Genomic DNA, 10,585 nt, shown 5'->3' with positions numbered 1-10,585 from the left:
GTGTTTCCATGATAGAAGTAAAGATTTAATCTTTTGTTTAGGCACCCTGATTGTGCCTAAACAGGCCTTCTATATGCAAACTGCTAAAAGCTATCTCACTACACAAATGTTACTATTAGAATAACTGTAATATTTTCAATGGCAAACATGTTTGCAGCTAAGATTTTTTACTTTTGCAACCTCTGAATCTCTGTGATCTTTGTCTAAGACATTCTTCAAGTATTGTATAATAGAAAATGAAAGAAAAAACTTGAATGTTTTTACACTGAGTGGAAAATCTTGCCCACAAAATAATTCTACTGACTATAAAGTACAAACTGTCAAGAAATGATTCAGAGGCTGTGGAATCAAACATACATTTTCAAACCACATGGCACAGAGATCTTTTGTTATATGTTACTTATGATGATGCACATATGTGGAGCCTATGTATACTGAACAACCTCCAAATGGTGTGAAAGCATCCAACACTGTCCTATTGATGTCCCATTTTTTTCCCTGTTTGGCTGTTGTCAGAGGTCAACCTCAAACAGCATGCGGTGGAATCGGGCGTTACTGTCGATGTCACATTGATGCATTACAAGGCCCAGGAGGTCACGTCTCTGTAAACATACATTATCAAAACCCATAGAAGATGTAGGGTGTTGACCCCACCAATAGTTTACGGTGCATCTTCAGGGGAAAAGGGTCATGTGATGGCAGGGAGCAACTTTGTAGCCGCAATGACTTTCTTGTTGCAAATGAAGAGGGTCAAGCAATCAAGACTGGTCGGGTTCCGTGTCAGTACCATTATCTTATGCTGTCTGAAATGATCAATGAGCTAAAATAAAATGATCACAAGCTAAGATTGGCCTGCTAATGAAAATGGACTGCTTTAACATGCTCCATAGTGAGGCGCTGGACAGAGGAGAAAGGGGGCACAGATTTAAAACAGCACAATGCAGTCAACTAGAATACGTGGGAGCTGTTGTTAGCATGGCCATTTACATTCATGAGATCTTATAAAATCCAGCAATAATTAATTGTATCTGAACATATTATAAGAAAAATGTGCTCTCTCTGGAGTAATATGTTGTAATAATGAACACAAGTGTAACAAATGTTCTCAAACGTTTATTTAGGAATATTTCTACAAAACAGAAACTGAGCAAACCGTTAATGTCACTTCAGCATTAAAACAGTTAAATGAATATTACCTACATGTGACCGGACTGCAGTGACAATACTCTGAAGCAGACTTCAAATATAAAAAGGCACTTAGAGCAGGTGCACAGTCCCAACAAATTTCCTCTCTTCCAGCAATAAATACATACTGTATGTGGATTCCTATTATGGTACCATAGATGTGTAAACATTTTACTAGCACCAGTGTGCTACAGAGTACCCGAGTCAACAGAGTCATGAAAGGCACAGCATTATAGAAAAATATTTATAAATAAATTCCCTATAAATAAAAATGTATTTTCATGCAAAATATACTGTATGTTTTGTCTAGACACCTTCCTGTTAACCCAAATAGAATAAGTTTAGAAATTCAGTCAAAAACAAATAAAATATGAAAAAAACAAAACAAAACATGGAAATAGACTTTTCCTAAACAACATTCAAAACTCATTTCATTTAGAATTATGGTTACTGCTCTTAAGATGTTATGAAAATGGAGTGGACATGTCCTCCTATGGAAGGGTGGGCTTTTAATACCATATGATAGTGCTATGTAATTTAATATTTATTTCAGCACTTACTATAAAACAATTGTCAAAACAAAAGATGTTAAGTACTCTAAGCTGAAAATCAACTGTTGTTTTGATACTGTACCATTTACTTCGACATGATCACATTTCATCAAAGAAAAAGGAAAAAAGAAAGTTGCACTCTGACTTTTGCTGGAATCACCACTCTGCTGTTTTATTCCACTTCCATGGCAGACAAATCTTGCTCTCCATCAGATTTCTCAGAGGGCAGGTCTTCTGACTCTGGGGTGCTCTGGCTGTCTGACGTAGAAATGGGCTCTGTGGTTGTTAGTGCGCCCGAGTCGTCGGTTTCAGCTGAGACGTCAGCAAGCTTGGTTTTCTCTAATAATTATAGAAAAAAAAAATCAGTTTAGATTTCAATTCAATGGAAACATATAGAAAAGATTCAAAAGGGAATGAGGAAAATTGACATGTATACAGTATGTGTATGTATTACTATGTATGTATTACTAAATGTACAGTAACATTTATGCACACATCTATAAACACATAACTATTACTCTGTGGTGGTATATGTCTAGTGTGGATAAACTTTATCACCTAAAACAGACTGGTCCTCATCCATGTCAGCACCAGATGATGGTAAGGCTGCCTCTGATGACATCTTCAGTTCACCAGTGACCTCAGGGAGTTTGGGGGCCTGAGGTCTGGTCTTTCTAGCCGGGTTCAAGAAATAACAATACGCACATCGGAAGGCTGAAAAAAATAAAATAAAATAAAGCCCTGTACATACAGTTTGTCACCTCACTAATACATTTTCAAACAGACATAGATTAATATACATGAATATGAACCAATGACAAAAAATGCCAGAGAAGCATAAACACTTCAGATTGATGAGTAGCACTGTTTTGCATATTCAATCTTGTGTTTTTGCTTACAGGGGGTCGGTAGTGGCAGAGGCATTTAAAAGCCATATGATATACTACGCTGCCAAATGCTAGAGGGCAAATGAAGGCACAGTGTTTGATGGAGACTGACAAAGAGAGTTGTGTTTCTCCAAGTCTTACCAATGTATTCAAATTCCTCTTTTAATGCCATGCCGTTATGAGACAGACACTGCTGACATATGAGAGCATATCTATGTGGAAGGAAAGACAATTCAGTGAGGACAACATTCAGTGTGTGACCTGGTGTTAGATAACTAATGAATAATGCAATAATACTGTCCACAGATCATAAGAAATAGCAATGTTGTATACTGTTACTTTTGGAGGGCTATGTATTTTCACATTGCTCTCAATTGCAAGAGCATCCCCTGAAATTTAAAGATTTAATAGTAAAGTACTTTTATAATACTCATAAGAAACTACATATTTGGGATTTCGTATGACGAAAAACCTGGGTATTACTAAGAGGGTGAAGTAGAAATTATGTACCTGTTCTGAGGACCATCTCCAACAAGATATTCAAGGACTCTGTCCATAGCTCCTCTCTCCCTTGGGAGCACTGGTCTTGCCAGTGGTGGGCCTGGGGGATGCATCCCTGTTAAAGCACAGCATTAATGCCTGATAGACACAATCAGCAGTGCTGAATACAAACTGCAATAAACAGGGGCTGCTTACAGTAAGAGCTCTGTGAAATAGTGAGTCCCAGATTCACAGTTTATTGCACAATCTATAATGAATTTTACAAAAACCTGCCCCATTTTCTTAATGACTTAACACTGGATCTCACTTGCAAAGCACGTCCAGAATCCCTGCTGTGTTGGTGAGTAGTAATTAATATAATCTAACATCAAGAGCAATCATAGGGAGATGACTGGTCATTTCTGTGAGACTTGGCAGAGTCTCAGTATCCTGCTGGTTATTAATTTACCAACATATGGAAACTCTGTGGTGACTCTTTGTATCAAATTGCTTTTCACTTTCAATTTTCAACAGAAGCAGGTGATAACATCAAGTCATGTAAACCATTTGTGAGGTGTTCCCGATGCCAAAGGCAATTTCTCCAAGCATTAACAGACATTTAGTGAGATTCCAACACGATTGCCCAGAGAACAAACGCAGGTCTGGCTAATTAATCATGGTTAATGTAATCCTGCTTCGTGCATACCTCACAGTTGGCATTCCACATGGCAATTACAGCATGCAGCTTCCTCTAGGAGCACATTTCCTTTACTGTTTACACTTATTTGCATCTTCTATTGAGTGTTCATAGTCCAGAAATAATTTATATTGAATATTCAATACCTCCAAACTCCACAGATGTCTCCAATATACAACAACGGTTCTATTGAAAGTTTTTCATCGTATTTCCTGGCTTGCTTTTGCAATCTTTAAAAGCCACCAAAGACACAACATATTTAAAGGTAAATATTCTGAAGTTAAGTTGCCCATTTCAAATCTTAGTTCGTAATTAAACACTTGTTCGAGAAAGGTTGAAACGTTTAGTAAGATATCCAAAAACTACATTCATACAATTACCCATTACCACTACTGTATAGCATATACCACCCTTGCTGATAACACACACCAAAGAGCCATGAACAACTGGGGACACAGAGCCAGGGAAGAGTAAATCACACCTTAATCGACCACATTATGATGTGGTCCCCCTGTGTGCAGGCAACTCACCGACTCCTAGAACAGGTGTTCCAGGGGTCACAGGCTTCCTCATCAAGCTCTGCTGAGCAGCTATAGCCGACAAGCTCCTCTCTGGGGGTCCACCTGGAGCAGAATGGGAAGACCGTCCAGGATAGGTGGGCCCAGAGGCAAGAGGAGGCCGAGCAACAGTGGTGTTTGCAGGATTCACCATCACTGGGGGGGTCTTTGGGACAACAATGCGCTGGCGGAGTTCTAACATAAAAAAAACAAAAAAACATTTGGGGTTATTTAACATTGGTATGAAATGCCAGAAAAAGTGAGGAAATTTGTGTTTTCTTCATCAGCATGAATTGTTACCTTGTCCTGGTTTTGGAGTCATGTGAGGTCCAGCTAGAGTGGTTTCTAACTCCTTCACACAGATAACAAGCAAAGGCATTTTTAAATATGGAAGGCATAAATCTAACATGAAAAGATGAACTGATTTACATTACAAAGTAAAAACTAAATAACTCACAATTTTTTTCTTGGAATCAGGATCAAATCTCTCCAGAATCATTTTAGCATTTTTATATGTCTCCGTTTCCATAACTTCTTCAAGCTGGAAAAATGCAAAAATATTACCATATTATTTTTAGAACATTTCACAAATATACCATCCTTACGTCATTCAATATGTTGCAGAGTGATTAGCTGATAATGATTTGATGTAATCAAGAGGCATTTTATAACACACACTGATCTTAGAATGTAGTAAACAAGTGCAACATGCCTGGGTAAGGGCACCAGAAACTCCATGAAACTGTGCATCTTCATTTAAAATAAGCACCAAACATTTTAAAATGTTTACATATAATATGAAGAATAATTACATTCACTACTTCGATAATGGAAAGTGTGAAAATCCATCAGCCCTAATTATCGAAAGTTATTAGACTTGACAGAGGATGACAAGCAATTTCTCAGATTTATTTCTTTCCTGCACTAAATGCTATTAATTAAAGTGAAGTGGTTTACTGGGTTAAGTCACTGTAACAATCAAATATGAGGAGATCCTAGATTACTGAGAAGCTCAAACTACAAGGCTTCCTAGCTAAATTCATTGTGAAGTGTACATCTTGACTTCACTGGAGACCACTTGACAAACACATTTCAAAATGACTATGTTTTACAGAGATTAAAAAGTAAACAATACACCTCTTTAAAATTTTTGAGAAGTAGGCAAAGGAAAGCTATAAATCAAATGAGATAAATGAAACATGACATTTGACAAAAATATAAATTACACTTACTATTTTCCTCTTTTGTGCTTTTAGATCCTCTAATTTTTCATCTGAGAAAAAAATATATATTCAACATCAGTTTGAACATATAATAGTTACCATTATGTTTCAAAACAAAAAAAAGGATCTTACTATTTTTCTCCGTTCTTCGTGAAAAGATTAGTACAAGCATTTTTCGCAGTAAGATCACTCTAAAGGTAAAAGAAAAAAAAGTTATTTGGTTCATTTCAGCACAGTTGAAATATTACAGGCTGTGGTGAATACTTACAATAAAGGAAATATTACAAAAGGAAGAGACAATATGAGCCGTCCCATCAACTGTTCAGGTAGGTACCAGAAATACACAACTATACATGTGATCAAGTAGAGAAGAGACGAATACAGAAGCAATCGTCCGACCCATATCTTCAACTGCCTTTGATACTTCTCACTATATTCCTCAAAAATCTGTATATCCTGTGAAAAAAGGAGAATGATATATTAGTACAAAAAAGAACACTCAATTGACTTCACCAAATACATATTAATGTCCAGTTAATATATTCACAGAGTGACTTTTTGAAAACTCATAATTACCTTTAAGTATTTTACTTTTGGTCTTACAAAAGTAATTTGGTCTTATACATATTAAAAGACTTGTCTTCCTTGATGTAAATCAGTGACACAGTTTATAGTTTTGAACGTAGGTTTGATTATTTTACATGAATTTTCATACTTTTGTCAAATTGTATACATTGGCCTTTGTACAAATGTCGGTCAATGCAGGATTGAAAATTTAAGAAGTAGATAAAGCACGATTCAACCTGGGTGTTAACTAATGGGATCATACCAGGCAAACATTTTAGTGAAATCACGAATGGATTTCCCTTCTGGAAGACACAGAGGGGATAAGCAGCCATCAATGTCATATTTATTTACAAATTACTCACTTATTTTGGACTTTTTTTTAGGAAAATGTTACACCACTGCTTTAAAGGCTGATCACCCCATCCAAAAATAGCCTGAGAACAGGACCCACTCTCCCGTTCTACTGTAACATGTGTGTCTGTCACTCTGAGCACAGGATAAACAGATCTCATATTCAGCAAGAGTATATTATGTATGTTTGCCTGTGTATTTATGGTGTAGCCATGTGGAAGAAACCTTACTTACAATGAAAACATTCAGTCATAAGGGATGACAAGACTTTTCTGGTAGAAAATCACAAGCCCAATATTCTTTACAGTGTCAATGCCTGACCTCTTCAGTATATGGGTAATGTTTCTTGCTCCAAGGTCAGGTGCTGAAAATAGTCTAACACTTGCTTAACTGTTGAGCTGTCAGTCAGCAAATGCGGAGTTGATTTAACATTCATTGACACATTTGTTTGCTTATGGTCAAAAAAATAAATGTTTATACACACACATCCTCCTCAGCACTATCTGTACACCAAAGATTCACAGGTGATTCCTGAACATCTTGCCATTAGGTATTTTCAAACTTCACATTGGTAATATGCAGCACTTTAGTATTTTCACACATTTTTAACTTCATTTAGAAAGTTATGTCTAACCCTAATGCATTTAACATTTTACCATACTGTGCAAGTTCCAAGGTGCAGATTAGCAAAAGCTACAAAGACCATAGTCTTGTTGTACTTTAGTCCATTTGCAGCATGTTTCACACTTCATGCAAACAGAAAACTGGTCACACTGAATTACACTGTTAACATGTCTTTTAAAGAATTAAAAACAGCACCTCTGGCATGTTACGTAACAACTTTTTAAAAGTATGCATACCTTATCTATTCCTTCCAAAACCTCCACAGTGGATGGTTTAGCCTGCAAGGCAAACATTTTGAAATGCCGTCAGAAAGAAGAAATTATGACACACTCCCAATACAACGGTGTTCTTTGTGCAGACAACTTCTTAAAATACACAGGAAGCTTCCCGTTCCAGCTTCCCACTTTTGCACATTTTGTACACGAGTCCTGCGTGTGTGTTCCCCTGCCGTTGAGGATAGCTTGTGTTTGCAGGAAGTATAGTTTAGACATTTATTTTTAAATTCTGTTACATGTGCTTTCACACTGAAACTATTTAGTTCAAATGATTATAACTACAGTTGCCCTTTGACAAAACGAAATTGTTTCCAGGTAAACATAATATGCATTAAAGAAGCATGAAGTAGAAAGACAAACCTTCCACCTTGAGACAACAGCCCCCATGTTACGACAAGGGAGTTCAGAATATTCTGTTCCTGGGATTCTCCTCTGGTTTTCTGTCACAGATTAGTCTTCCACCTGTTGACAACAGTATTGAATTTGAACATATTCTCACTCAGATGGCCATTTATCTGGCACATGGAACTAAAGCTCATGTAATGCAATACTGTCCTCCAATGCTGCAATGAACTGAGCATTGTATGTTTTCAGAGATGTAGCGAACTAACATCCTAATACAGTCATACGCTTCTAATGTGTAGTGTAAACTATACTGAATTAAAGCCAACGTTAAAGGGGTTGAATACATACTAGAACACGTCACAATGCAACAGAGCACAAATATTTTCCTCCAGACTTACACCGAGGTGTAATCCTCTTTAAAACTGCTGACCTCTTGTGTAAGACTGCATTGTATAGGCTAAAAAAAAAAAGTTATATTCAGGATCCTGTATTCTCGTCCTACTGTACACTAAACATTCACAGGTGATCCCTGAACTTTGTATTATCCAAACAACAACAAGTTACTTATTGTATTATCCAAACAACAAGTTATCTTCAGTAATAGTTTCATTAAGATACCAGCCTCTTTAACACAACTCTCTTGGCAGCTTGCTGTAAATTCACATAGTATTTCTATTAGATTAACTAGGTCTTCATATGGTTAATTAACTTAGACGTTTAGTCAGTTAACTAGCTAACGCTAACTTCAGTTAGCTAACTTCACTCTGTTTTCAGGGGCAGCTGACATTTCACGGTGCCGTTACCTAACTTAGCAGTGGCTGTCTAACGGCACCGGTTACTCCACAGACACGGTTTATCATTTCGCAACTACACTTTACGTCTCCTAATTAACTTCTTCATCTAGGTAAATTAATGCACCTTTGCAGACAACTGTTAGCACGGTGGCGAAAAACAGCTAACAGCTACGTTAGCTAGTAGCGCTAACAGTAGGTAACTTATCACGAACTAGCTAACTTCATTTAACTTACTTAACGCTGGTAACGGGTTATTGTTAACAAGAGAGACTGAATAACCAGACTGAAATAAGCCAGCACAACAGAACCGTGTTGGAGGAAACGGCGTGTTTACCTTGCCAGTTGTCCGGTAATAGCAGCCTGTGCAGGACAGCAGTCCTTCTGTCTTTAGATGGAGGTGGTGTGAGCTAAGATGGGGGAGTGTCCGCAGAAAGAGCAGCAGAGCAGCATGAACGCGTGTGTGGGCCTGCACGGGAATCACACAAAATGGTAATGTTATACTGTTTAGAGTAAAGTGTCCTAACGCACAACTCTTACAGAGATCAGTGGAAAGAGAAACTCATGCAACAGCACAACGTCCAGTTCCTGCTCTGTGTCAGCAGGTGAACTTTTTTCCTTCAAGTGTCATGTCTGACACGAACTATTGGTGAGTTGTTAATGGGCCTGCAGCTGTTCAATCAGCCCTAGAAGTGGTTGTAGTAGTAATAAAGAGAGTATCAACAATGTCCGTGTTGGTACATTGGCATCAAAATGCATACTTTATTGTGCTCTCTGCCGTTTTGTAGTCAAATGTCTGGCATGGTGTTTTACACACTTGAAAGCAGCTGCTCAAAGGTGAAGTTGCACTTGACTGAAACCATGCAGTCCAATGTAATTAACTTTTATCAAAGATACTGTTTCATATATTATAGTATTCATTTTAGTGATGCTTGATGCAGAGCCTGTCATTGTTTTGACAACTTGTTACTAAAGTCTGTACTTACACAGCAGTCATCTCTGTTAGTAGACTACTGTTGTGTGGCTGTAGCTCAGCTGGTTCACCACTGACTGTCCAAAGATGTTTGTTCAATCCAAAATGCATTTTCAGGCCTTTGTCTTTGAGTCGAAGAGTTGTTGTACAAGACACTGGACCTCAGTTTAATACACATAACAGCCAGTCATTCGCTACTGGTATTTAGATTTCTTTTAATTTTAGACTTTATTGATAAGACACAAACCATGGGAGGAGAGAGAAGTGATGCAGCAAAAGGGTCCTAATCTGAAATCAAAGTAGACAAACTGTAATTAAATGGTGTCTTAATAATCCAGAAAGACCCAGTGAATGTACTGTTGCATTTCTTTAATCGGAGAGTCTTGGTGCCATTTTTTTATTTGAAAGGGAACAGTGAACTAAAAGAAGTCGTACAACATAAATACTCATGAAAGCACCTACCAATAACAGCTTACAGAGTAAAGAGTTACTGTGTATATATAATAGTTGAGTTTTGCTGCCCAAAACCCTTTTGCATGCATTTTGCTCACACACTTTCTTTTCTGTTGTCGCACCTGCAGCTTGCTGTCAATACCCATGATTCTCTACTCCTGAAACCCCTGAAAAAAGAAGAAAACAAAATTACAAGAGTCAGATTTTGAGGAAACTTAATGCCGATGGCAATGCCGAGGTAAGTTACAATTAAAGATCTTATTTCTGCCAGCTTAGATTACAAATATAAACAACTGTGTTAATGAATTACAGCTCTTGTGTAGGCCTATGTGGTATACTAATTTGTGATCTGTGGCCAGGTCTGGTTGGCAGGTCTGGTACCTTAAGCACAGCTTTAGTGTGTAGTCGTGTAGGAGGGAAAGAAACTCTGTACTTGTGCTTGCGCCCTAAGTGAAACTTCAGCATTCTTATCAGCCAGTAAAATCAGTCCTGCTCAAAGCATAAAATAATACCCACATGTAGGCATGCAAGCTGTCTAATTCATAAAGTGGCAAGCTAAGCACTGCAATATCAAAGCATTCTCTGTTATCTACTTGTTTTCTGTGCCTCAGGCAAAAGGGTTTACA

At 37.6% G+C, this 10,585-nt stretch overlaps 2 protein-coding genes across 3 annotated transcripts in view; one reads left to right on the top strand and one right to left on the bottom strand.

Annotated features, from left to right (window-relative positions):
* Positions 1-1,098: 1,098 nt before the first annotated feature.
* On the bottom strand, positions 1,099-8,998 carry lnpa (limb and neural patterns a). Of its 2 annotated transcripts, none has more exons than XM_026376934.1 (13): positions 8,871-8,998; positions 7,758-7,859; positions 7,359-7,400; positions 5,849-6,036; positions 5,713-5,771; positions 5,590-5,630; positions 4,815-4,898; positions 4,658-4,709; positions 4,331-4,558; positions 3,134-3,239; positions 2,765-2,835; positions 2,295-2,450; positions 1,099-2,075 (listed from the first exon to the last, which is right to left on the bottom strand). In XM_026376934.1, exons 2-13 carry the CDS (start codon positions 7,782-7,784, stop codon positions 1,909-1,911), a joined length of 1,221 nt encoding a protein of 406 aa, XP_026232719.1. In that variant the 5' UTR covers positions 7,785-7,859; positions 8,871-8,998; the 3' UTR covers positions 1,099-1,908. The 2 variants fall into 2 exon arrangements, with proteins under 2 accessions (XP_026232719.1, XP_026232720.1); XM_026376935.1 differs by having other exon boundaries at positions 4,331-4,552; positions 8,871-8,997.
* The window catches only part of hoxd11a (homeobox D11a), a 27,973-nt gene continuing 26,289 nt past the window's right edge, over positions 8,902-10,585 (top strand). The window contains exons 1-2 of the transcript XR_003299824.1: positions 8,902-9,025; positions 10,088-10,197. The gene's annotated coding sequence lies outside the window, so the exon portion shown is untranslated. The remainder of the gene's footprint in view (positions 9,026-10,087; positions 10,198-10,585) is intronic.

Source organism: Anabas testudineus, chromosome 21 (assembly GCF_900324465.2).
Source record: "Anabas testudineus chromosome 21, fAnaTes1.2, whole genome shotgun sequence".
Lineage (NCBI taxonomy): Eukaryota > Metazoa > Chordata > Actinopteri > Anabantiformes > Anabantidae > Anabas > Anabas testudineus.
This window is presented reverse-complemented; position numbering and strand designations above follow the sequence as displayed.

What these genes read in the sequence shown, in the direction of transcription:
- lnpa (XM_026376934.1), bottom strand. Translation starts at nt 7,784, where the DNA reads ATGGGGGCTGTTGTCTCAAGGTGGAAG. An exon ending in CTGATTCCAAGAAAAAAATT is followed by an intron (nt 4,710 to 4,814) that starts GTGAGTTATTTA and finishes ATCTGTGTGAAG; the next exon opens with GAGTTAGAAACCACTCTAGC. An exon ending in AACACCTGTTCTAGGAGTCG is followed by an intron (nt 3,240 to 4,330) that starts GTGAGTTGCCTG and finishes GTGCTTTAACAG; the next exon opens with GGATGCATCCCCCAGGCCCA.